The sequence below is a fragment of the Agelaius tricolor genome, unplaced genomic scaffold (genome assembly GCF_023055355.1).
Source record: "Agelaius tricolor isolate 1412-34295 unplaced genomic scaffold, bAgeTri1.0.p SCAF_8, whole genome shotgun sequence".
Lineage (NCBI taxonomy): Eukaryota > Metazoa > Chordata > Aves > Passeriformes > Icteridae > Agelaius > Agelaius tricolor.
The window spans coordinates 7,694,895-7,722,745 of record NW_027269268.1 but is presented as its reverse complement, the minus strand read 5'-3'; the positions used below and the strand labels follow the sequence as shown (position 1 = coordinate 7,722,745).

The window sequence follows — 27,851 nt, the reverse complement described above, 5'->3', positions numbered from 1 at the left end:
GCCACTGCACCAGGCCTCCTCAAGGGCAAGCTCTGCTTCTCCACTGTAAGGGAGACCCAAAGGAGGGACAGGAAATGTAGTGGGAAATGATGGGAAATGACACCTGGAGTTAGAGCAGTTCCTCACTTCTGTGAACTGCAGCTGCAGAATGTATTTGGGATGCACTGCTGGTGAATTTATCAGTGTGGGATGGCAGAGTAACAGGGAACTTATTCTTAGTTATGTTTGAAGTTACAACTACAGTCAACTCATTTTGACCAGAGCTTTCATCTTTGTCTTCTGTGGCCGTGAAATAATGTGGGAACCGCTGAAGTTGCTGAATGAGTGACGTGTTCTAAATTTGAGTCTGGATCTCTGAATTGTTTGAAGGAACAAGAAGAAGTACAAGCTGAAATAGAAAATCCTAGCCCTTCCAGCATTTCTCTAAATCCAGAGCTAGATCTGAATTTCAGGAATTAATTCCTTCTTCATGATAAATTTAACAAAGTCCCAGGTTTTGCTGACAGGTTTCATCTTGTCAAGATCTAGGTATAAATTTTGCGGTTTGAGTTCGTTTTTTTTAAACAACAAGTAGAATTGCAGAGAAGAGGAAAAAGCTGAAACAAAAAAAAAAAAAAAAAAAAGAAACAAAACATATAATTTGTATGTAATCTCCCTAGAAGTAAATAGGATATTCCTCTGAATAGAATGAGAGAGAGATCTTGGTCCTTGGAAATATTGTGAAAAGCAGGTGGGCGTGCTTGCTATAGAGAAGTGGATAAGGAAAAACTCAAATTTTGCAGTAGATGAAGGGAAAACTTTTTAAGTTGTTCTCATTTTGTAACAAAACTGAGAATTGCATCTGGGTGCCAAGTAGACCAAGCAGGAAATGAGGGAAAACCTATGGCTCAGATTTTGTTGTCAAAGGTATTATTTGTCTGTTTGAGGAGTCTTATGAAGGCAAATACAGCAAATGTGACAAGACCAGGAATTTATTAAAAGTGTCCTACTTAATTTATGTTGAGAAGGTTAGCTAACCTGCAGGAGAACTTTTACTAACAGTCAACTGCATCCTGTAAAGGGCAGTGAAACTGATTTTGGGAGCCAATTCCATGACTTCAGCACTACTAAAAACATAATCACACAAACTCTTCTGAAATTAACAAGTCCCTGTATGAATGATTTGTAATTTTTATGAGTTTCAAGTACAAATTTTAATACAAAAGTAAAAAAAGTAGAGAAATTATTATTATTATTATTATTATTATTATTATTATTATTATTATTATTATTATATGCAGGGTCTTAGCATAGAGAATAATATTCGGGAAATAAAGGAATAATATTCCTTAAAGTATTATGTTTGAAATTTTTGCTAAGTGCCATTAGAAATTTGAGCTAGCACTCTTTAGATAGTTCTTTAGTCAATATCCAGAGTTCTTTTATTGTCAAATGAATTCTTTTGTTGTTTTTTTCCCCCCTCCAGACATTTAGTAGAAGATTAGGATTATTGTTGCTGTTATTGTCCTTGAAAGGACAGAGAGAGCATTTGCTTTTCACATGATTAAATCTGCACCAAGAAAAAGTTAGGCACACTTTTGTGACACAGCTGGGAAAGTTCTAATGTTTGCCACATCCAAGGGTCCTGATCAAACGCCCATTGAGGTTAACGCAGAGACTTCCTTTGACTTCCCTGGGCAATAAATCTGGCTTAAGATGAATGGCCTTGTCTTACTTGGACAAAGCTGAAATAAAGAGAGGAAGAAAACAAAATGTTTGAAAATGAAGCTCAGCTGTCAGAGGAGCTGCTCTGCTTGGAGGCTCTGACCCAGCTCCCAGGGAAGTCAACAGAAAGGGCTCTTCTTTGCTTCCCTGCTCTGGCCTATGCTGCCACATTACTGAAGCTCCCCACCTTTTTTCCCCTCTGACTATGTACACTGCCTGTATAAGGACTGTTCACTGCTTTAATTTTCTTTCTGCACTTGATTGGCTAAAGATGCATAATTATCACCAGTTTGCTGCACTTCTATGGAAGGTCCTAAAGCTGTTACTAGGAAGAAAACTCTGCCTCTGGCATGCTTTTGCTGTCCCATGCCCCTGATACCTGTACCCTCCTTTTCCCAAATGGAACATTTCACCTTTATTTCGTTTCACCAAGAAATGAGTTGTTTGTTTGTTTCTTTGGTTTGTTTTGGATTGATTTTGAAGGTTAAGAAAGGAGAAGAAATGAGGAGAAAAATTGATTGTGTAGGTCAAACATAACCAGAAAATGAGGATTTCAGGCTCAGAAACAACATAATCTTTTAAAACATTTCAAAGCAGTTTTTACCTCTTCACATGGAAGATAGGTTTTGTTTGTTTTTTCTTTTTTTTTTTTTTTTTTTCTGTGAATACTGTGTCACTATCTATCCAGCATTTTTTCTTTAAAGACTTAAAGGGCAAAAAAAAACCCTATCCAAGTCAAACAGATAAGGTAACTGTGCATATTTCACCTAAAAGCTGAAGGCAGGATTGGAAATAGGAAATGTTCTTAGTCTTGTTGATATTTGTCCTTTGGAGCTTTTGTTATAGCATTTATTTTGAGTGCTTACACAGTACAAAACAGAGTCCACTCAGGTCATGCTCTGTGATAGGTACCTACAGAGAGGATATAGGTATAGATGCTGAAAGAGGAGTTTTAAATAACCTTTAAGGGTGGCATTTTTCCATATGGCATTTACTTGTGTGAGTAGTTCCATTTGGAACTTCTTGTCAGCTGCTGCAGAGAGACTCAGTGCTGAAGAACAAAGCCTAGGAGCTCTGCAAGTAGGATTTATTCAGATTATCATTATCTGGTTGTTTTGATTTTTTCCTAAAAAAAAAGGAGTGATTTTTTTAGCCATAAATTCAGCGTATACCATGGATCTGTGCAGTTGTTACTTATCTTTACTTGCTAGCTCTGGACCTTTACCCAAAATGTTGATTTTAAACTTTTTCCACTGTTGTTACTAACTGCTGTTGAGCTGACTGACACAGCTTTTACTTGTTTAGTTACTTATTTTAGCTTTTGGTGAGACATGAAAAAGAAACCCAACAAAACCACAAAACAAACTGTACTGTGCTGATCAACCTTTTTCCCCTCCTTTAGGAGTGAAATGTTGTAGTTAACTTTGCTTTTTTTTCCCTCCTTCTTCACTTCCCTGTCTCTGCTGTTCTAGTGGATATATGGTCTGTGGGATGCATTATGGGAGAAATGGTTCGCCACAAAATCCTCTTTCCAGGAAGGGACTGTATCCTTGTGCCATTTGCTGCAGCTTCACCTATTATTTGTTCCTCTCCTCCACTCCATCCCTCTTACCATAAAATGACTATACCAGGACTGTAAAGATAGAAGCAGAAAGTTGAATCTCAGAGGTATGGCTAAATGAAAATAGCTCACTACTGATATGCACAAAATTGAAAATGAAAAACAGATGCACAGAATTATTTCAGTCAATTAAATTAGTCTAAATCCTGTAATCATTCCATTTTATATACTATTTATGTCATGTCAATGAGCAATATAGAAAACAAGCGTTATGATGGCAAATTGGACAGTTTTATTTACTATTCTTAAATGGAAAAATAAGAAAAAAAGAAAAAAGTCTTAATTTGGCCCATCTCATTCCTGTAAATCTGTTTTTCTGCTTTTATGTTTTGGAAATATTGACTTCATAACATTTGTGGTGACATCATAATCTTTTGCTTGCTAATGCATCATGGTTTTGGATTCATCTCAATGCTGTATGGGCTCAGTTTTGAGTCAATACAACATTTTTATTTTTATTTAAAACAAAATGAAGAATTTGACTCACCCAGTTTAAGACAACCGTTTTTCTGCTGTGGTTTCCAAATTGGCCTGAAATCAGATTCTCTTGATTTAAAAATGAACTTCCCTTTACTTGCATGAGGTCTGTGTTGTCAACTAAACTTTATTTCCCTCCTATCTTGTTCTTCTTTGTCTTGAGTGATATTATTTTTACCCCTTCCAAGGTGGTGAAAGCAATGTTAGAAAATGAAAACAAAAGAGGAGGTGTGTACTTAGTCTCCTGTTTATCACAGGCTAAACCTGCCCGTGCTGGCTTGGAAATGTAAGTAAGTGTGTTTTGCCCATCAGAGTAAAAAGAGGCAACATAACATCTCTTCACTTTTGGAAACAAAAAGGCATCTGATTTTCAGCTAGTTGGCAGAAAGGCACCACGAAAATCTGGCATCAGCAGCCACTGGCAGTTGGTGTGAAGAAAACCCAGCTTTCACAGACATGTAGCCATGGAAGCAATTATTTTTTTGCTGACTTTTGAGTAATTCCTGTCATGTTTGTCAAAGTTGGGTCCTGCCTGCCCTGTTTTCACAGCTCTGTCAACTTCCTCTGAAAGCTGAGCTGTGCTTGGTGGCCCAGTGAAGATGCAGTTCTACTTCACTGACAGGGAGATGGAAGGACAGCAGGGACCTCCTGCTTGCTGAGGGGGTGACAGCAGCACTTTACTGCTTCCAATCTTATAGGAAGAGGGGCTGGAAAGTTACTGGATGCAAAACAAGGCAGAGAGGTTAAAATGGTGATTTTCCTTATCAGTAGGTAGCTTTGACATGCTTAAAGGTGCTGAGCTGCCCCTGCAGCATGAGGAGCAGGCTGCACACCCACCTTCAGCTGTAACCTCAAAGTGGAGAGCAGCTCCCACCATTCCCAAGATCTGTAATTCAGTGTGATAGCTATGCTGTGTTTCAGTGGTAATACCACCTCAGAAACACCATCATAATGCTACCTCCAAACAATGTACTCTTCTCCTCTTAAAAACAAAAACAACAACAACAACAACAACCCCCCCCCCAAAAAAAAAAAAAAAAAAAGAAAAAAAAAAAAACAAAAATCAAAGAAAAACTAAACTATCTATAATACACTCGAGGTTCAGCTGTAAATACTGAGGATATTTCCATTTAATCTTGAGGATATTTCCATTTAATCTTTTCTGAGCGAAGTCTGAGATTTTAGTTGATAAGCAGCTGGAATTCATACAAAGAATGGTTTCAGGATAAAAGCATAGAAGCATGGTTAATGGGTTGCTCTCCTTTTTCAACAACAAATTAGGAGATATGTTCTTTTGCCCCTGTCTAGAAAAAATGTTAATGCTATATAATTCAAGCAATGTAGCTTTAAAAAAATCATTCAAACATGAGAATTACTTTGTTTCTGTCTGGCTGTGGAAAGTCTCTTATGACAGCATTGTATTCAGGGGTAACAGTAAAATAATCTTAAAATTTCTTTTAACATTTCAGCATCAGTTGAAAATAACAACTGAATTTTTGAACAAATGCAGCAAACATTGTGTAAATTGGGGGATAGTCCTACTTTTTAAATCATTGTAAATCCTGTGTCCTGAAATAGAATTTGGGCCAGGTCACAATTTGTACCATGTTTTAAAGGCGGGTTTATTCAGGTGAGCGGGAAGTTAAAAAAAAAAATTAAAGAAGAAAAAAAAGCAATTTGTACATTCATTTCCAAGTCAATACTCATTTGTTAACCAGTTTGATCCCATGAATGAGTTGTCAGTGTTGGAAGGACTGGTTTGTGTATGGGTCCATATGATTTCCCTCCCCTCCATGGCTGTTGATGAGCAGATGTAGTTTCCCTCCCTCCCAGGTGCAAGAAGAGCTGGAGGAGTATTTGTGCAGCTGCAGGTAAACTTCACAGAAGTACATTACATACTTCCCTTGGGCTACTTAGGGCTTTCCAGCAGAGAGTTTTCTATCTGGAAGAGGCAAGTCTGTATAGAAATCAAAAGTACCAGTTATTTTTAATCATCCAGAAGACAGTCTACTGTGTGCACTTGCGATCAATATGAGCTTACTCATTTCTAGTCTGAAGGAGGAACATTTGTGTATGGCACAGTATACATCTAAGAAAAAAAATCTCAGCTGCTGCCATGTTTTATGGAAAGAAAATATTTTAAAATTTAATCTCACCTAAATCATCCCACTGAGTTACCACTGCACTCAGGTGCTGCTGACTTGAAATTAGATTGCATTTTTAAAGTCTGTGGACATTAAAACATGGAGGTAATTAATTTCAGAACTCTCATCTACATAAACAAGAAACTCTCTCTTAAGCTGCTATGAGAAAGCTCTGGAATCTGGATAGAGTGCAGCTGGTTTTCAGACAAGAGCAGCCTCCAGTGTCCTGGACAGTACTGGGTAGAAATTGCCTGGCAGGTACCTTTATTCCTTGTTATTCAGCTAGGGCAGACATTTCAAAATACTGTCAGGGAAACCTCCTTGTCAGAAATCAGACCCTCTCGAGGAGAAATCCACCTTTCAATCCATTTCCAGATGGATTTGCACACCAAAATATTCCTGGCAAGTTCCAGTAAGCTTTTGTAGTCCACTTCTGAGTTTCTTGCTCAGTGTTTCTTTGAGGCTTATTCCATTTTCTTTAAATTGGAAAGAATGTGAGCAGCTAAAAAGTGCCCAAATTCTTGGATGCCATTGGAAATGTTAGAAAACCCCAGGGCTTTCCCAAAAGCTGGTTCAGCTCTAGGTAATAACATCTTCAAAATCTCATAAGATTTCAGTTTAAGGATTGGAAATGTATTTCTGGTTTTTTATTTGAAGAGAAGGGAAAACTTAAAATGAATGCTTTCAGGTGAGACAGTTTTATTAAGATCTGAGCTGCCAGGTTCCACAGTGATGTCCTACAGGCACACATGACTTAGTGGGGAAAATAAAGTGATCAGAACATTTATTTTCAGTACTGAAAAGAAGGAGGCATGCAGAGGCCGGTACTATAGCAATTTCACTTGTGAGTCCTTCAGCAGATCAAAGGAAAACAGTGACTTAGCCATAGAAATGCATTGTGATAATAGCCAAGTGTCCTAAGTTTGGCTAGGCCTGAATTTCCACCCTAAATATAGAGAACAGAATTCCTACTGCAAGTAGCTTAAAGTCTTAGACAGTCAAAAGAGAAAATATCATTAAAGCAGGAGGAGAGAAAAATTCCAACTTTCTTCTGTGTAATTATGAACATCCAAAAGGAATTATGAAGAGAAGTCAGCATTAACAGATAGAGTTAATGTTTTCTGTGGCCAGATTTTCAAAAATTCCCTTGTCCACCAGCTGTCTTCGAGAGTGGTGGGATTAAGAAATGCTCTGTGACATCTGACAGAAAGTGTTCTATTCCCTTAGAAAAAGAGTTTTCATCAAGAAAGTCTTTTAGGAAAAGGTGCTGCCTTTCCACCACTCATAATCAGAATTTATCTTTGCATTTGATCTGCATTGATTAATAGGTGTATTTTAGTGTTTTGAGGGCATTTTTGGGTGTTTCTTAAACTACAGCATAATAAGAACTTCTGCATTTTTGTTAAGTGCAGTCTGTTGCTTTACTTGTTTCAAGTTTGTCTTAAAATCAAAACCAGCAACTAGCATCAGGATTATTTAAAAGATACTGTTAAGAGTGACTGGCCTGGCTTTCCAGGTGGGATCAGCTGGTTCATGTTAGCCTGCTGCTTAAGTGTGTGCTAGCTATGATGGCATTGATAGCTAAATTTGGGTCTTGTTGACCTTGATTATTCTTCCCTGGGTATTTGGTTTTAGACTCAGGATTTGTCTTAAAGTTTGCTCATATGAGGTGAGGCCTGTTTCAAAGAGGTCTCAGGGTAGATGTGAGGATGATTTGGCTGTTGCCATTTTTCTCCTTTTTGTTAAATTCAGATATGCATACTCCAACAGATTAGAGTGTAATTTGCACTTAGCATGAAAGCCCCATGCTGTCTGTCATCTGAGTGGCTCTTGGACTGGATCCCAGGTGCCACAGTCAAGATGATCCACTGCTTGTTTCCCATCACTCACCTTAAAGGTTTTCTGGATGTACTGCTGCCTCACATGAATTTCAACCAAGGCAAGTTTTAATCGAGTTTTCTGGCACCTGTGAGAATTGGATGGTCTCAAATGTTTTGGGGTTTTTTTCTGTGGCATTAGTCAGTTTATTTCTTGATGGTAGCTGTGCTAAATTGAGCTGAGACAGACTGGAACAGTTGAGCAGAGAATTTAGAACATGTGGACAAAACAGTACTGAAGTGCCTTTTGTCAAGAGCATGCAGTTATTTGGACAGGATCAAAATAAAGAACTGGAACAACTTCAAAATCACAGGAAGCTGAGTCAGGGGAGGTTTAGGTTGGATATCAGAAAAAGGTTTTCACCTGGAGGATGACTGGGCACTGGCACAGGGCAGTGGTCACAGCACCAACCCGACAGAGTTGGAGTGTTTGGAAAAAGCTCTCAGGCACAGGGTGTGACTCCTGGGGTGTGCTGAGCAGGACCAGGAGTTGGACGTGATGATCCTGATGGGTCCCTTCCAGCTCAGCATATTCTGTGATTCCTGTTCCAGATATGAAAACATACAAATGATCTGCTAATCTGTTTGTATTGTAGCAGGAGAGGCTACCTGTGAGTTTCCTGCTGGAAGAAGTAACACAAGAGTACTTGAATAGTCTTTGAGACCTGAGAAGAGATACTTCGAAATCAAAATGTAAAAGAAGCTAAAAGAGAACCTGAAGCTAGGAAATGCAGGATCTACAAAACAGATTTTCAATGCTGTGGACTGTTAGACACAGGGTGGTGTGTTTCACCTTCCTTGGCAAGGCTATCTGTAGGTCTCTCTTACTGTGATGGTTTTGGGTTTTTTTTTAAATATAGATATATCCAAAAGAAGATGGGAGAAAGGGGAGGGTGTGAGTCATCCCTTGTGCCTCCATGCATGCTTGAGCTTTCTGCTCAGGATTCCCATGGCTTTTTCAGTCATTTTTTAACAGTCATTTTTCAGCACTTGTTTGGCACTGCAGCCTAAGAAGCAGGAGCCTTCTCCAGTGCAGGCTTCCCACTGGGTCAGAGTTTAAAAAAAGACAGAAATTCATAGGTTGGTTCGAAACCTCACTCTTGTAAAATGGTGGCAATTCCCTTTTGGTTCCATATAGCATCTGTCAGGAGAGCACCTGTATTCCATGGTGTTTGGCAAGAAGAAAATTAGAAGTCACTAAGGCAATTGCTCAAACACTTAGGAATCTTATTACTGTTACTGAGAAATATCAAGGTTTTCATAATATCATGTGAAAAATGGTGTTTCAAATTAGAAAGGGAAAACTTTCTCAGGAAATCTTAATGGATTGAGCTGATACCATGCTGGGCAAGCCCTTGTTAAAACATGTTGAAATTCAAGCATATAACAAATACAAGCACAAAGGGGAGGGTTTTGTTATCTCAGCAAGGTCCCAGCAAGGGGATTGGAATGTCACAAAACTGGGAGTTTGCCATGACTTAGCCAGAATTGAGGGAGATAAGGGTTTGGTGGTTTGGGGAGGTTTTTAATCCTTTTCAAGAGTTTGAGCAATCCCCACAATGATCATTGGGAGTGCCACACATCCCAGACTTTCCTTGACATTGACAGGTCTGGAGCTGTGGTATCTGGAGCACGTGAAAAAAAGCATCTTTGCCCATGTATTACTGAAAACTACCCTGTATTTTTATAAACCGTGCCCTTTTTTTATTGCATAGAAATAACAGAAAAACTTTTAAAAAAAGGTACAGCATCCAATACAGGCTATTATATTTTTCATGCTAAAAATTCAAGTAAGGGCCTAGAAATGGTTCTTCAGAGCAGACATCAGTACAGATCTGCAGGAGTACTCAAAACAGAGATGGAGGTAAAGAAAGGTCCTGCCCAGCAGAGGTGTCTGTCCATTTTGGGAGAATTTGGAGAGAGAAGCTCCCTGTTATCATAGGCATACTCAGCTGCCTTTACTGGAGTTTGCACCTTAGCCATTGGCAAGCAATGTTGTGGACTAAATATTTTGGTCTACAGTTACACAAGTAAAATCAGGTGTCATGATTTGCTTCATTAATATGTTTGTCATTATCTTCCTCAGTTAGTTTTGAGGGAGGTGAACATCTTTTTTCAGCTGGCAGAGGGGCGATTTCTGCATCACGGAAACAGGAGCTGTTTCAAACATGAATGTTTGGTATTCTCAGTAGTGCTCTGGGAAGAAAGTGTGAACCAGCCCATAAGGCTGGAATAGATAGCAAAGCTCATTCAGGTATGCATGCATCTCTGGTCTCTGGAGTGTCCTGTGGCTTGCATTTAATGAATTTCATTTTGAATGTCACCCTTTTCATTGAATGACAGTCAGATCTTACTGAGTGCCAGACTGAAAAACCCCCTCAGTGGGAGTTTGGGCAAGGGCAGTTACAGATACTCCCTATGGGCTCCCTCTCACTGTTTTGTGAAGTCCCAGAAACCTGCAGTTTTGCAGGAGGAGAATGTAGATTTATCAGGGGGGTTTCTATGAAAGGTTGACTTGGGTCCTCTCCGTATAGAAGCATCTTTGGGTAGTTCTACAATTCCTGACCCTTTTGCATCTCTGCTGGAGGGAATCTGAAATCTAGAAAGATGAACAAGCACTCATTTGGGTCAGGAAGTACCTGTTTGGTGGGGAATCAGAACCAGGAGGTGGCCCAGAGAAGATTTTCTGTATGGTTAAAATGTTTTTTCCCTTGTTCAGGTAGCCACATGCATTTGGTTTTTGGTGAGCACTTGTTCAAGCTGCCTATGCCAGGGTGGCATTTGGTGTCCTTGGCAAGTTTACTCATATTCTGAAGTATGTGTACACATTTAAGCATGTGTTCCAGAGTGTGCAGTAATCTGGTTTGTAGAGCTTCTGAACACATTAAAAATCCCCTACTCCTGGTAATCCAGGACCTGGATATTCCAGGGGCGAGTGGGTTTCCCATCAAGGGCTACCCAAATCCCAACAGTTCCACTTCAGAGAGTCTTGAACAGCTGTAGGTTAAATTCCTTAACACTGTTTCACATGATTTTAAAAACATCAAGGCAAATAGTTGCTAAACTGAAGCTTTACTTTGAATCATGAAGAGGTCTGTCACTAGAAGTTAGCCTGCCCTTGATTAAAGCTTAGGGATGTTCCATGTGTTAATGCAGCATTGCCAGCATTTGTGATTACTCACATTTGAACAAAAAAACTTTTACCAGGTGTAAATTTTCAGTGCTTTGGAGCTGAATGCAGGTGTTTAGAGATTGTGGTGTGCTTGGTTTTTTCAGATGCTTGTATGAGTGAAATTACTTGGACTGCAACATCTGGATTGATGTTGGACTAAGTGAAGCAGAGGTTCAAGGCATAGATCTCAGTTCTGCAGTCCTTTCTGCAGCTTTGCACAAGTCTCAGTGCCCTGACTGGGTCTTCTGACAGCTGCTGCTATGTGTGCTAAAATTCTTAACCTCCAACTAAGTACTTTTAACATGCAGCCAGATCCTGGTTCCACTTTGATTTATTTCTAGTTGCCTCAGGAGGTGAAAAACAGGCAGCAGTCAAGAAGGACGTTGGTTATATTTAGGTGTTTATCTTTGCTCCTTCTGGTTTGGAAATTTTCAAAGAGCTTCCTTCCCAAAACCTCAGGCACAGAGGGGAATAATCATCTCTGATTTTACACGGTTTGCAGTTTAGTAAGGCACTAGTTCAACTTGTGTGTGTGCCCTCTGGAGCATAGCATAGAGCAGTGATGTCAGGAGGCAGCCTCTGAAAAGAAAAAGGAATTAATAACAGACGAACAAACAACTGCTTGCTCTATCTTTTCCTGATATTTTGCATGCCATTTAGCTTGTGATGAAAGCAGCAATAATTTGCATCTCTAGGTCTGCTTATTGCTTCCAAACAAGTAGCCTTTTCTTTAGTTCTTTGTTTTTTGTTTATTGATTTATTTATTGTGTAGTGTTGAAGCTTTTCATATGCTAAATAGAGCAACAAGGGAACCTTAGACCCAGGCATGTTAAGATTTCCACAAATAGGGCATTTGCCTTCAAAGTCAAATGCACTTTAAACTGTTGCTGAATATGAAATTGTAAGAGTAAATTTAACCAAGCAGCATGATGCTTTCCTATTTTTTCCCCAGTTCCTGGCCCTGAGACACCAGTCTGTCCCTGTGCTTGCTTTCATGCCCTATGACTTATCATAGAGCAAGGACAGCAGAGGTAATGTGGTTACATGGAATCAGTATGGGGGAAATGCCACCTTAATCCTGTGCTGGATATAAGGAGTCTGAGTTTCATCTTGTGGTCCAGTGTAAATTGTGGTGAGCTTTGTTTGACCCAGCTGAACTGCTCTTCCCTGTAGGAGCAAAATGGGCCCCCGATTTTCTCTGAATTTCTGCAGAAGGTCCAGCTTAGCACTTCTGTGTCTCAACTGGCCTATTTAGAAATCACCATTTCCTATCATGGCAAATAGAAATCTTATGAGATTCTCAAGATCCCTGTGATGGACTGCTGGCTTCACTGAGATTTGCTGGAAGTGAGCCAACAGGCCCTAAAGCAAGCATTGTTGGAGTTGAATGATCTCAAAAATTCTATTCATAACCCTGAATCAGCAGTGGATATGTCTTCACAAGGACCCAAGTTCCTTTTGTGGCTTCTGGCAGTTCAGCTTGTGAAAATATGCATGGATCTCTGGTAGCTGGAATGATAAAGGAATAGCAATTTGCATATCCTTATTGAATACAGAGACCAGCATTCATTTACAAGACAAAGCATCATAAACCTAGGTAATGAATACAAATGAAAACTTGAAAAAGACAAAATTAATTGGTAAATTTTAATTACAAAGTATTATTATGACACAGTAGCCAGCCGCGGGTCTCACTTGGGTTTCTGTATTTAATGGCATTGTCTTTCATCCTCACTGGGGTAAAGGAAACTGTTGGAGTTGATTTTTCTCAGACCTGCTCTGTTGTCATGAAACTTGTGTGCTCAGGCAGAAAAGCAGCCGCCCAGAGCAAGAGGCAGCTCTGTGTCTGCAGGCTCTGTGCTATAGCATGATTGGATAAGTCTTCTCATTTGTTTGTTGTTCTGTTCCTGTTTTCTTGTTTACCTTCATTTCATTTTTGTTTTCAGTTGACATGTGGTCAGTAGGGTGCATCATGGGAGAAATGATTAAAGGTGCTGTGTTGTTTCCTGGCACTGATCGTATCCTTCCTAGCAGCCATTCTGGCCCCCGTAGGTACTTCCAACCCCTTCCCTTCCAGCCCCTTCCCACTAGACTAGTGCTGACACACCTCTGTTCTGTACCTAAAGAGCTGGCTTAAGTCCCACTGCAAAATCCCTGCGAGCCAAAATGTCAACAAACCATTACTGCCTCTCAGCAAAGGCCTTAGGCGAAAGCCACAGTAAGTACAGCACGAGGAGATGGAAAACAGCATCCCACACAGCTCATCAGCATTGCTTTCTGCAGCCAGTGACCACAGCTTTGTTGTCATGAATGTCTCTTTATTAATTTGGTGGTATGTGTCTGGGAGGGGTGTGTTGCACAAGTGAGGGTTTTTTAAAGGTGGTAGAAAGGGAGGCACGAGTCACTGCTTACCTCAGGGAGAGATGTTAGAGGTTCTGTGTTTCACATGCATTTCTGCATCTCTGTGATACTCAGACATAAATCATAGAAATGCTTATTTGTTACAGACTCATAGAATTGCTTAATTGCTTTGTTTGGTTGCTCTTCAGGTGCTATTAAAGTAGAAAAGTAGGAAATGGTTTCAGTTTGGGCACAGCTTCTTCCCAAGACTAAAATCATCACTTGGTAGTAATTTAATGACTCAGAAGTCTGGATGTTTCTTGGGAAATGTTGTAATGGATTTGGGTCTGCCATCTTTTATTTAAGAATATGGAACTATTATGTGAAAGCAGAATATATTCTTGGCATCAACAAGAAGTGATTTACAGATAAACACACTAAATCAGTGGACAAGCAGACTAAGAATGTATTTGTTTTCCTTAGAGACCATTCTACACTCAGGGCTGAGGCAGCCATATTTCTTATTTTGTTCCATGCTTTATTGAAGCACTTTAGTATTTATCAGATTGTGGAACACTTCCTTGTGTATAACAATAACTGAGATCAGTACATGCTTGATCTAACTCCAATCTTTTACTGTCCATAGGATCATGAATATGAGAAATGGACATGGCCTGTGTATGAGTTTTCCCTATATTTTAAATTCTGTACTTAGATAACAGAGGAATTTCCAGGCATTATTAATTTTTATGTAACTTTCTTTGAGTAGGTGTGCAGGTACACTTGTGTGTGTATATGCACACACTTACCAGCTCACTTCAGCACTTCTGACCTCATTTACATTTTAAAGGGTTCAATATTTTGATCAAAATGTGGAAAAAGTATCATCTGAAGAGCATTAAAGAAATGAAAGCAGGTAATTATATCATTAATATTTTCACAACCTTGCCTGTTAAGATTCTAACTTGTGTTTTGTCCAAAATGCAGGGTGAGCATACCCATACTGAAATGAGCAATGCACTTTCCTTGTGTCTTTGGATGATCTGGAGCACATCTGCCCTGCCTATGTGAAAGTAAATGTTTCCCTTCTGTGTGTTAATGGAAATCATTAGCACCAGTTTGAGCTCCAGATCTGCTGTGCTTCTATTTCCTGTCAATGTGGAGTCAAAAATTTAAGCATCCCTCAGTGATGTAGTCATAACTGGCTTTATGTTCATAGACCTACATTTTATAAGCTAGCATTTAAAGATATTTGGACCCAAATAAGTCCAAAAAGAATTGAATATGTCTTAAATAGCACTTCAAAAACTGGTTTCTTTGACACAGCTGCACACTTGTTAAAAAGAACTTGCACAAAGCCTCTATAATCAAAGCATTGTGTACCATCTATTATTGCAATAACTCCACAGAAATTGTCATTACCAGCTGCTGATTTCTTTAGAATTGGCCTGTAATTGAGTTCACGTTCTTCATTTTTATTTATGATACATTGCTAAACTTGCTCTGTGTTTTTTGTACCTCTCTACTTTTCTTCTGCTGTTCCATGGCTGCCAATTCCATGGACAGAGAACGATGCCATCGCTTTCTTTCAGGCTGCTCCTCAAAGCCACCCCATCTCCAAATCCATCCCCCACACCCCTTCCCTGCTGCTGAGCAGCCACGAGCAGGGGTTCAGCACTTCTGGCTCCCCTGCCCATCTGTGCAGCTGGAAGCCAGTTGGGAAGCTGCAAGCTCCAACCCAGCCTGCTGAGATCCATGACCTCGTGCCATCCTCTGCCTTAAACCTGCACAGAAAATGCTTAGCACTGCTGTAAAAAAGATTATTTCTTCTGAGGAGTGATGGAGTTGGGCAGCTGGATAATTCCATCAGCAGGGACTCTAAGCCCTCAGAGCTCGAGGGCAGCATACTTAGGGATGTGTTTAAGTGCAGGAGCAAGTGTAATTAAACATCCGTTTCTTTAAAAAAGTTTTCTCTTTGACATAAAATGGGTTAAGCCTGGCAGTGTACCAGAATCTGCTATCAGCAATTTTTCTTAACAGGCAGTGTTTAATTTCACATCCACACTACGTTTTGAAGAGTATTTAATACTAATTTGTGTCAATTTTTATGCATAAATAACCATGAAAAGCAGTTTTGGAGCTAAAAGATTGAATATTCATGAGAAATGCACTGTCAGTCATATATTTGACTGCACAATTTACTCTTTGCCATTTTCCAGTGGTTAAGGAATGCAGGTCATTTGATGCTGTTACACTTTATACAATTAAATAGTCCATTCAGCTAACTTTAAGAATTTCAGTATCAAAATTCAGAAGCAGAAAAGCAGAAAATGCCTCTGAGTAAGTGCAGAGTGGAGTGCTTTGCTAGGCGGCTGCTTTGTCCCACTCCTGTAATCCATCTGAATTCACTGAAATCACTGGGGTGAAGCTGAGAACAGAACCCACCTCTATTGTCTTTTAAACTCCCAGCTGGGAAGAATGATTGTCAGTGTCCAAAATCCTCATGGTATTTACTGATCCTCAAAATTTTACTGTTTCTCCACCATTTGTGGTGTATGCATGTGATGCACTTAATTTGTGTGCTACAGCTTTTTCTATTTTTCCTATTTATTTTTTTAATTTCATATGAGAACTCCATTTCAATGTTGGCAGCAGTAGTTCTGCTTTCAAAAAGCAATCAGCATGAAGCTTGCACCTAATTGTGCCTCGAGCAAGGATGTGGTGTGTTGTGTTGCCTCAGGAACAATGGGATAAGCTGGCTGTACCTGAGTCTGACTCTTGTTCACCTGTTCTCAAGATTTCATGAGGGAGACTGTCAACCTTTTCTCATTGCTGCATGGATGATCTGGAGGAGTGAAGAAGGTGCCTTAGTCCTCTGGTGAGCTGTGAAAGTGTAGTTACACATTTTTTTTAGCCACTGCAGGCATTTTGGGCAGACAAGGATAAATGTGCTTTTAAATCCTGTACTTGGACAAGCTCAGGGAAACAAGTATGTATTCAGTAGAGAGATGTGATGTCAGCTGCTCTTAGTATATATCTGCAAAAGCTTATGCAGTCTTATCCTACCTTATTCTACAGCTGCAATCATGCCATGCATATTGTAGGGCTTGAAGGATAAGGAGATTTCTGGCTCTTATGCTCTGTGGAAAACGTCCTTAAATATGTGCCAGCTCTGTTCTGCTCCCTGTCCCTGAGGGCAGTTTCCCACAGGGTCCTATTGTTCCAGACTCCTTAAACAGCTGGAAATTTGCTTTCCAAAAATTCATGGTCCTGACTTTACTCTTCACCTGACTCATATTCCTCAGGACTGCAAACTCCACCAGTGCAGGATCGCTGCAGCCCTGGAAGCCTTCAGTGGACTTTAGTGGTGTCTTGTCAGTGCTGGGTTATCAGCTGGGCTCAGTGATCCTATGGGTCTTTTCCAACCTAAACAGGTCTATGATTATATGAAATTTCTCCCTGAAGTTATTAGGTATCAGTCACATCAGAGCTCTTGAAATCTTCAGCCAGTGGCAGGTGCAGCAGCAGATGTGTTTGTAGAGGAAGTTCTCCAGCCATCAACAGATTTGATGAGCTTATACTTCGGCTGAGCTGCTGAAAAAATGTTGGGCAGAGCTTCAAAGCCATATTGTGGAATTCAGGAGATAAACAGTTTTTGAGCTCAGGAAGGATAGCTGAACTTCAGAAGATAACCAACATCATTAAAGATTCTCACAGAGTTGAAACTCCCTCAGCTGAGAAGGAGTTGAGCTGAGACTCAGTGCTCAGAAAGTGAAGAACATGACCACTGTGAGATGAAGAAAATAGACAGAAATACATGTAAGCCATCAATACTCTTGAAGGACCTCTTTTTTTTTAAATCCACAATTCTGGTCATTTCATTTCAACAAAAACAAAACTGCTTTTCAAGGCTCATGTTCTGAAACAATAGTTTCACCTTTTGATAGATTCTTTGCAGGCATAGAGTTAATTTACTTAAAAATGTCACATCAAATTGATCTGCATTGCTGGTGAAATACAGAGCAGAAAAATTACTGTCGTTTCTGGAAATACTTTTCAATATACATATTTTGCCTAATAACTTTGTCAAGGTCCCATAAACCAGTGCTGCTGTATTGAGTCAGAATGATCCATAAAGTCCATCAATATCTGTACACAAGTCAGTATAGCACAGGCCATAATTTTTTTTTTAAATATGGGTTTGTACTTTCTAGGATTAGTGGCAAAATTATTTTCTCAGGCATCAAAGATCTCAAAAACTGCCCTAAAGCTTTCTCTGCTTTATGCAGAAGATGCAGGGACTGTTCTGAAAACATGAGAGAACAGGTTATTGGAAACTGTTCCAGCAAACCTTCTAAGAACTAATTTTTTGTACCTTTTCTTTGTCAGGAAGTCTGAGCTGATGGAAAAAGACATAGAGCCTGCAGAAATTTTGCACGGAAGTCTACTGTAGTCTTACCTGTTAAAACAAGTACAGATTTAAAGGTTACAACAGTAAGAGAAACAACATTTTTTGATTTTCAGGGTATCAGTGGCAGTTAGAAATCATAAACTCATTAGGAAAAGCAGCTTTTTGTATTTGCACAATAAATTAATTCTGCTTTGAATCTGAGATGAGAATTATACTCTATTTGAAAAGTAGTTTTTTGGTGTGTTTTTTCTGTGAGCAATAATGCTGAATGAGCAGTGGTTCCATGGAAACAGTGCTGTTTGTGGATAAACCACCAAAAAATGAATGCCCAGGCTACAAAAATCCAATCCCAGCACTATTAAATGGATGAAAGGTTATCCATTGCCCACTTAATTTTTTCAATACCGCAATGTAACTCTTTTAGAAATGCTTGTACTAAACACAAATTGTTTGAACTTTGGCCGTGTGCTAACAGCTTATAATTTTATCTTGGAAAACCTGCCATCTGTATGTAAATACAAGGAAAATGAGAACACTTGCTCCTGCCCAATAATACAACTCAGATCATACATTTTGATAACTGCTCTATTGCATATTTATTATATTTTCTCATGAATATTTTTTTATTTCTCTCTTTATTCAGCCTTTTCTCTTTGCTGACTTTCCATCCTTTGAGTGATGTGTACAGCTTCCGCTCTTGGAAGTCAGAGGAAATGTAGAGATAAAACTGATGAAAAAGATTCATGAAGTATTCGTGAGCTGAGGGTTGCTGGAGGTGGCTGAGCTGATAGGTAGAGATAGATATAGACTGATAGATACATGAATATATAGAATGTTGTATGTTGTTGTTGAATATTCTTGAACTTTGAGGCCAAAATTTGTTCTTCCTTAAACACTGGGCAATTGAGTAACTGTTAATTGTAAAAACTCACTGGTAAAGGGCAAAAGGAACTTTTGAATAATTACACAAATGAAAACACAGAATGGTTCTGTTTTCTCCTGATTCTGGAAGAGAAGCAGCCCCACAGTTTCCAGGAACCTGTTTTCTATGTTTTGGGCTTGAGGAGTCTATTCTTGATTTCTTATCCAAGTTGTTGCTGGTACACCTGAGATTCAGAAGCAAACTGAGCTCATATCAACTTCACTGACAGTAAAAACAGAAACATTTTAGGATTGTGCTGTATCAGTAAGATCCTACTTCCTATGCCAGCTCCTAGGTGGCTTTTATGGCTTTTTACCTGTAACATGTTTGTGGTGTAACAGCTGTGGATGCCCCATCCCTGGAAGTGCTCAAGCACCCAGCTTGGATGGGGCTTTGAGCAACCTGGCCTAGTGAAAGCTGTCCCTACCCTTGGCAGGGGGCTTGGAATGAGATGATCTCTAAGGTCCCTTCCAACAATGATTTTATGATTTGCTTGCTGCTGTGTAAGCGCAGATGAGCAGCAACTGAATGAAATACCAGCCAAAAAATAGTATTTAAAAATTTTAGTTAAGGAGCCACAAATGGGCCTCGAAAACGTTAATGATAGCATCAGCACAATGAACACTGCTATCTCCTAACTCCTGAATGATCAATGGTAATCTTCTTAAGTAATTTATTTGTGCTACATGTTACTGTTATCACCACATTCTGTTATTCCATATAAATAGCAATTATTATTCTGAACAGTGCACAGTATTTTCTGTTGCAGTCTAATTTTTACAAATGCCACATTCTTCTCAAAGTGTTCACCTTGGAACAGAAAATGCTTTATAGTTACTGTCTTGTCAGATGGTAGCATTTTCAATTCCTTTTGTGTGGGTTTTTTTTGTGAACTGCGTTGGCATCAATGTGTAAATTGTGGGACTGTGGAAAAAATATGAATGTGACACTGATGTCTCCCACAGTGAAGCTGGTTAGTGTCGTTTTTAGCAGATTTATTTTAAAAAAGAAAGGTCCAATTAAAAATGAAAAAAAAATTTGCCCTATCATCTTTGCAGTTGTTGCCACAATTTGGTGTTGAGGAGGGAACTGCAGAGCTTTTAATAGTAATTATTCTAAATTTGACAAGTTATGAGCATTAAAAAATTGCCTGAAGTGGAGCAGTTAGTTTTTGTTGGTGGAATATGCAGATTTAAGGAGAAAACAATTAGCAAGGTGGTTCCCTCAAGATTTTGAGATTGAAAAGAGATGATCTTCCCCTGTCTGCCTGTTACAAACAAAACATCCTGTGTCTGTTTTGTTTTCATTGTACCTACCTTAAGAAAAGCAAGATTTGACATGTCCTCATTTCAATGATGTCCAGAAGCAGCACATTTATCCAGAAAGAGCAAATCCTGCTCCTGCACAGCAGAGCTGGTTCAGAGGTGCTGCTGGACAGGTGGAGCAAGAGCAGCCCAGTGTGCCAGGCAGAGGAGCATGATTCCCACAGCACCACCACTGTCCAGCACAATTCCAGCAGCTCTCTTACAAACGGCATTTTGGCACAATTACTCCTGTTTCCCAAATCACAGTCCATTGATACTGCTCGAGGAGCATTTCAGAAAAAGGTTTCTCTTTCAGATGAGCAAACATGAGAGATTAAGTTATTTGTATTGCAGTACAACTGAAACATCCTAAGGCAAACAGTAACTCCTGCAAAACCTTGCTGTTGAACTTAACAAAATACAATTTTTTGCTCCAAAAAAGAGTGTGATTTCCACAGACACGTCATGAGAAGGAAAAAGAAAAATTGTTGTGATCTTGAGGCTAGATAGGGAGACAATAATTTGTTGTCTAAATTGTTTTTTTAATTACAAGCAACTATTTTGTATACTGTAGAAATGCTTTTAATATTTTCTGATTGAGACAGAGAAGTATTGTAAATTTGCTCTTATAGCCAAACTCAATTTCCTTATAGTTATATGGAAATTTTCAGGAATTTCATTTATCTGGGGTTTACAGCTGAATGAACAAAACACTGTTTTTTAATCCATGCTTTTGAACTATATTGCATCAATGCACACAGAAAAAATAAATACAGGTACACTTGCAGCCTGTGTCTCTAAATAGATGACTTTACAGTGAAATCTGATTTTTTTTTCCAAAAGAAATGCTTTATTGTTAATTCACAATATTATTTTCCCATTAAATTTTTATGCCTTTGCTTTAGAAAACCATGTCACTTAATCTGCAGTTCAGCTTTGTGTTGTTTTCCAAATAAATAGCCAAGTGTTTAGAAAGCAAAGCAGAACAATCCTTAGGAGAGTATGAAGCTGAAAAAAGGTGATGGGTGAGCTTGAGGCAACCCAAAGACTCAGTGATAAACCTCAATTCAGAAGTTACTCATTTTAGATCTATTTTCTTAAATCTTTGCTGTAACTCTGTGTGGCCCTCTTAAAGCTACTAAATGCCATATTGTTAATGCCAGAGGCAAGCTAATAAATCCAGGTTAGATCCCCTTCTTCTGTCTTAAATCATACAGATGCTGTTTTGAATAGTTGACACGTTTTCCTTGATCCTGCTCAGGGCAATGGACAGATGAACTGATTCAAATAGCTGTTTAGCAGACATTCCATCATTTTCCAGAGCTTTGGGTTGGAATTCTTTCCAACACTCGGTCTGTCTAACATTTGCTTAATTTCAAGTGGAAAAACAGGGTCCTCTTTTTTTCTTGTTCTTTAAGGGATTTTTTTTTCTTTTTTTTTTTTTCTGGAAAACTTCTGTCAGAGTTATGTGATCACTAACTTTCGGTACCATTTTTTCAATAATATCAATAGTTACAATTTCCTATCGATTAATGTCACCTACCGTAGATTTTGATTCATATTAGGACTGTCCTGTGGTAACATTTGTTTCCTGAAGAGTTGCTGAAGCTAATGCTGACTGGCAGATAGAGAAAGCTGTTTCTTTGCTTTGATGTGTAGACCTCTGATGTTTTTCAAGACTTTTCTATAATCTCATACCATGACAAGTACAACTTCTCATCACCAAGTGTATCACAGATGCATCACATGTGGTGACGGCATAAAACATTGCAGTGAAATGGAGCTGGACCAGCAGAATATAATCCAGTGGTTTTAAGGTCTAGGTAAGGGGACAACCATTACTAGAGAGAAAATGTGTCTGTCCATCTGACTAAAACATTACCTAACTGCTTTCACTTAGCATGGTTTTGTTATTGCTGTGATCAGGACAAACACAGTCCTGAGTGCTCTATCATGTCAGTTTGTGTGTGTGTGTGTGTGTGTGTGTGTGTACATGTAAATGTATCTAAGGAGAAAATGAATGTATTTTATTTTAGGGTTTTGGCAGTGTACAAACAACATAAGTCAGAAAAAATAGAGTAAAGAAGCACAATTACCCATTCAGAACATTCATTACTCAGAATCAGTCCCTGAGGGTTGCTGTGACATAAAGCCTGACCTTTTGGCTCTTGGTAAGAGCAGGGCTGCAAAAGGTCCAGTGCTATCCTGCAAATCAGGTCCAGTCAAGGAGCAGGACACGGTGGCTCTGCCTGTTCCGTTTCCTTTGGCTCTGGTTCTTGCAGGGATGGCTCCATCTCAACATGTCCCAGTTGTGGGTGGTAGTCTGCTTGTGTGTTGTCTCTTAGTGAGAGCCTTTCTGTCAGCTTAGAGGAAATGTGTGCAGTGGGAGCTGATCTGTTGTCTGTGGGCTTTCCTTCTCCCTTCTCCGTCACCACTGAAGGTGGTTCCCATCACATAGGCCCTATTATGGGAACTTCTGGTACCCCTTTTCCTTTATTGATCATGTCTAGGGCATCTTACTACATCTTCCCCTCAGTGTGTCCAAGTCCCACATAATTCTGTGATCCCAAAGATCAGTTTTCCTTTGGCCTTCACTAAATGCCTGGGAGATGGTTCACCTGCTCTGTCCAGGGGTGACCTTCTTTGAAGCAAGTTCTGTGTTTGGCCCTCCCTGTTTATCAAACACTCCACTCAACATGCACAGGTAATGCTTCCAGTGATGATTTTAGAGCTTGGCACTCTCACCCATTTAGCTTCTCTTGGCATAACTAACAGCCTCTTCATTTCTGTACTCTCTGTTCTTCTCTGCAAAGCATTTGCACACTCTGTATTCTCAAGTTCCTCAGAGAACTGCTTCTGAAGCAGTTCAGCTAGCAGACGCTAAGGCGTCTTGACTTGAACAGAAGTTTAAAATGTCAAACCACTTTATTTTCTAATGAAATATTTAATGAAATATTCAGGCTACTCTTTGAGCAGCTGTAGTCTTAGATAACTTTACTGTTGTTGCAATTGTTTAGTTTTCTGTTGAGAAGAAGATATTTTTCATGGACAACACAAGATAAGCTACATACAACCTACAGGGGGTGTGTGTGGGAAGGGCTTTTGTATATAATATTCATATTAGTTTAAAAAATAAGAGGTATTCAGAAAAATCTTTCCAGACTGCTCCTATTTCTAGCAACCTTTTTCAGCTGAAAAGAAAACAATTTAAAACAGTATTTTAGAATTCTTAAAGCATATGTTTAAGTTATTTTCATTCCTTTAAAAACTTTTGATTAGTAAACCTGCAATTTTTAAATGAATTATTAGCTTTTTATTTTGTTCAAATAAGATAGTTCAGGTAACTCCAAATTAAGTCTGTCTTTACTTTCCAAGATATGTGAAAATACTGTTTTCATTTCTCTAAAATGAAATGCTTTTTAAAATCTGAAATTGCTACTGCAACCAAGAACTGGTTTTTGCTTGACTATCTTTTTCTGTTATCTGTCTTAATATTTGGAAAACTCCTCCACACTTATGATACTGATGAAAATAATAACAATACTTTTTAAAAAAGAAATCTTTGTGCTGAAATGCTTTGAATGTTTGTCTTTTAAAAACCTTTTCTTTCCAGTGTATTCTCAGCAAAACTCCCTTCATCATATTTCTCAGCATCAGTGTACCCACAGCTGCATGTAACCCTCCTTTGTTTTTCCCCATGTAATCATCAGATTCCTAGCTCTGTGAATTAGTGTGATGTAGAGATGCTACTGATAATTTGCTTTTTTGTTGGCACAGTCAATCTTGTTCTGAACGTGGCTGAAAGAGCTACATAACACCCATCAGGTGCCTAAATGTTAGCACAAGAAATCTAAAATATCAACACCTCAAGAATAAAAAAGCTCAGTTGGAAATGCCTGTAATACACTTTCTTTTTAGGCATTAGAGCCTGTTTCCCATTAGCCAGTATCAGATTAGCAAGGTAACTGTCACTTTCTCAGTTAAAGAGAAACATCTGTCTACACCTGTGCATCATTTGTCAATAGAAAATAAGTCCCAGTGTGTTCTTACAAAATCAAACAAATTGTTTTTGAGGGGTTTCTGGTTGGCTGGTATTGGAAAAATTAGCATTAGTGAAGTTATTGGAGACAGTAAAGTGCAAAGCAGATGAGTGGAAGATTTTTGTCCTATGCAGAGCTTCTTTAAACCAGCTGGGTCTCCCTCTCCACAGACTGAATAGGGAGGCAGGTGCACATGTTGTTCTTCCAAGCTGAAGTAGTGACAATTATCTGAATGTAAAAAAAGGGAGTGCAAGTCACTGCGTTTCAAGTTTAAAAAAAAAAAAAAGGTAACAAGTGTAGATGCAAAGAGAAGAATCTGTGTGTTGTTCTGTAGTGGTCATGGTTTTAGAACTGCACAATGTCCTGAAGTTGTGTGTAAGAGTTTTTCCCTTTGCAGGCTGTTGGACCTGGAGGAATAGTGAGAAGGAAAAATAGTGAGTGTAAAGATGTTATGAGGAGAGTGAAGTAACTCTGAGGATTCTCAGAGAACACAAGCAGAAATGTCAGGAGGCTATGTGGGGGTTTGCATTTTGTTTCCCTTAACTACTGCTGTTCAGATATTGATCAGTGGAATAAAGTTATTGAGCAGCTGGGAACACCGTGTCCAGAATTCATGAAGAAGCTGCAGCCAACAGTACGGAACTACGTTGAGAACAGACCCAAGTACGCTGGCCTCACTTTCCCCAAACTTTTTCCAGACTCTCTCTTCCCAGCAGACTCAGAACACAACAAACTCAAAGGTATGTCTGACAAAGGGACTTGGTTCATATGCAACAGCTGCAGTGGAATGAAGGCTTTTCCAATTTTTCTTCTCTCTAGTTGCACTCCATTTAATGGAGTTAGTTGCAGACCAGTGACTGCATGGGCTTTGTTCAGCTGAAAGGCAGGCTTTGGAAATGGTTTTTGGAGATCCTGGTGACTGGGCAGCCAAGGGAACATAATCATTAATGCACTGAGAATATTCCCATGGTGTTCTATGTGATGATCCTGTGCTGCAATGAATTGAGGTGTTCCTTTACTCTTTTTCTTGAACTTTTAACACAACAGAACAATTGAACTTCCATTGGGAGATTTCAGTACTTGCACTGGTTTTTTTTAAGTGAAAAATACCAGTTCAGCCAAATGCCTGCCTCATAGCTCTGCCTTTACTAGAAAATACAAATATATTATCAACATCAGCCAAAATGAAGTAGCCAAGGTTTAGTATCCTCTGGGGTGGATTTCTCCTTTTGAAAAATCCTGTGGGATATGTGAAGTAGAAAACTAACTAATATCCCCCTGTAGAAGAAAAATTGCCATGATTTTAATCATATATTGAAGTATTTTTTTCACTTGAATGGGGCATTAACCTCCAATGGAAAAGAGTGATTATTGTGTGTTTAGTAGGCAGCCCTGGAGCCCCTGCGGACCTGTGCTGTGTACTGGCTCTGCACCATTCCAGTCCTTGGAGGCACTCACCACACTGGCATTTAATGGTTTTCAATTGCTTGCAATTTGCATGTCATTACACGACCCAGAATTTTCTTCCAGTTAGCAACTGCTTCATAGCCCAGCTGCTGTCCTGGCTCTGGGAGTAAGGGGAGAGGTCTGGGCAGATGCTTTTGGATACACAGAATTTTATACTCCTACCACAACACGATTGAATAATGGAATTTTCCTGCATTTGCAGCTAATGAATAAAAATGACTGTCAAACAGTGCTGTTATCTTTTGGGTACAGAAAGCATCTTTTGGGTACAATTGAGCATCCTGAATGCCAGTTTTGAAGATATAGCCACGAAGCAAGAAACAGTGCATTCAGGAATCCCTACTTGTGCAGCATTGTATCATCTCATGCTGTGCCTAAATATAATGTAATATTAGTGGTTTAATTAGATACTCATCCATGTATGATGAGATACCTAATAATATCTTTGCACTTACTGCTCTTTGCAACTTTTTTCCTTTCATTATCTTTTTCACTTACACAGCAAATAATTTTGAGCATCCAAGACCTTAGAACACTACATATTAATAATACCAATAATAACAGAAATATATGTTGATATAATTTTTTCGTGTGGGTTAAGATGGTATTATATTTTTTACAAATTCCAACTAGGAAAAATCCATTTGGGTAATATAAAGCTGAGGTTGTGGCTTTGTTTTCCACAGGCAAACAGGCATTTTTTGCCTGATCAGGCATTGTTTGCCTGATGGGCACAATGGAATATATTATCAGGTAAAATAAATCAATGCTGCAATGTAAAATTTAATGTTTGTGTGTATATATATATATGTATGTATGTATGTATGTATATGTAGTGCAGGATGATGTGCACCACTAATTTAAATTTCATTATGCAGGACAAACAAGACTCAAGCAGTTCCAAACACTTCCATACCCCAAGGCTATGGATTTGAAATTATTGCTTCTAAGGGGATGCCTTAAGATTAGCCTAATCTCTATGCCTCATTAAAATGTTTCATGCCTCACAGCAGGTTAAGTGAGAAACTTTAAAACATCCATAGAAGTGTGGATGTTTTTCTGAGTAGTTTGAGAGTGCCTGTAAGTTTTAGGCTTGATTTAGTAATGCCATGATTTTAGACTATATGTGAACTTTTGTACTCTGATCCTGCTAATCATCACTGACACATCAAGCATGGTTTTTTTAGGGTATTATTCATCTCTCTGTGTGGAATCTGCACATATGTAAAATGTCATTAAAGCTTGTTAGGGAACTTAGGGTGTCAGCCCTGATTTTGGCACCTTTCTAATGAATCAGACCTAAAATTATTGCTGAAGAGCTCTTGCTGTGAGGAGGTAGGGGAGCAGAGGTACATACACAACCAATCTCTCAAAGGGTTGTGCCACTGCTCTTTTCCTACCCCTACTGAGGCTTCTCTGGAGGCAGAGGTTGTTTTGTACTAACTCTGTGTTTCTCTGCTTCCCTTGTTCCAGCCAGCCAAGCCAGGGACCTCTTATCAAAGATGTTGGTCATTGACCCGGCCAAGAGGATATCAGTAGATGAAGCCTTACAGCATCCATACATTAACGTCTGGTACGACCCAGCAGAGGTGGAGGCGGTAAGTGAGGCAGCACTGCTCCCTTCAGCGTGCCAAGCACAACTGGGATTCAGGGATTCCTGCTGCTTTACAGCAGCACAGCAATGAGCATGCTGGAGAGAAACAATGCTGCGACTGTGGTGGTCTGGGGAGTGATGTGAAATGAGATCTGTAGGGACAGGATGTCTCTCTTTATTACATTAACTGATAATAGATGGGAGGAACAAAAACACTTCAAGCATATGAAGCCATTTTCTGCTTTCTTCTAGAAAGGATTTTGAATCCACAAGCTCACCTATTCAGCTATAGAACTCAATCTGGCAAAAGATACTATCTTTCTTTCCAAACCTTTCCCTGTGGAAGACAGCAAACATCACTTTTTATGTCTGTGTTCAAGGATATATGTCGAGAGGAAGAGAATTAAGCAAAAAAATAGTTGGAATTCTGAAAAAAAAAAACCCTGAAGTCAGAATTCAGAAAAATCCTAGCAGGACATAAATTTTTCCATAAAATGAAGTAGGGGCTCAGATGTTTTCCTGGGCTATGGTTCCATGTACAGTATCATATACACTGTGTGCAAACAGGAATGGATTTTTTCTTATAATCCTGTCATGCTCTAGACACCTCTCTAAGCCTTGGTGAGGCTGCTGTTAACAGGGATAAGTGCAATCTGTCAGCACTTCAGTGGCATGGTATAAAAGGTATGGTATAATGGGTGCAGGTGTAAATTCAGAGAGGTTCTATGTAATACCCTGTATGAAATGAATGAAAACAGGTTCAGAAATCTGATTTAGC

The 27,851-nt window shown here is 39.2% G+C and overlaps 1 protein-coding gene across 7 annotated transcripts in view; it reads left to right on the top strand.

Annotated features, from left to right (window-relative positions):
• MAPK10 (mitogen-activated protein kinase 10) overlaps nt 1-27,851 on the top strand; it is a 147,178-nt gene that overhangs the window by 97,618 nt on the left and 21,709 nt on the right. For all 7 annotated transcript variants that reach the window (XM_071431538.1, XM_071431534.1, XM_071431537.1 and 4 more), the window contains 3 exons: nt 3,177-3,248; nt 24,570-24,752; nt 26,953-27,077. In XM_071431538.1, the coding sequence (XP_071287639.1) occupies nt 3,177-3,248; nt 24,570-24,752; nt 26,953-27,077 (380 nt within the window). The remainder of the gene's footprint in view (nt 1-3,176; nt 3,249-24,569; nt 24,753-26,952; nt 27,078-27,851) is intronic.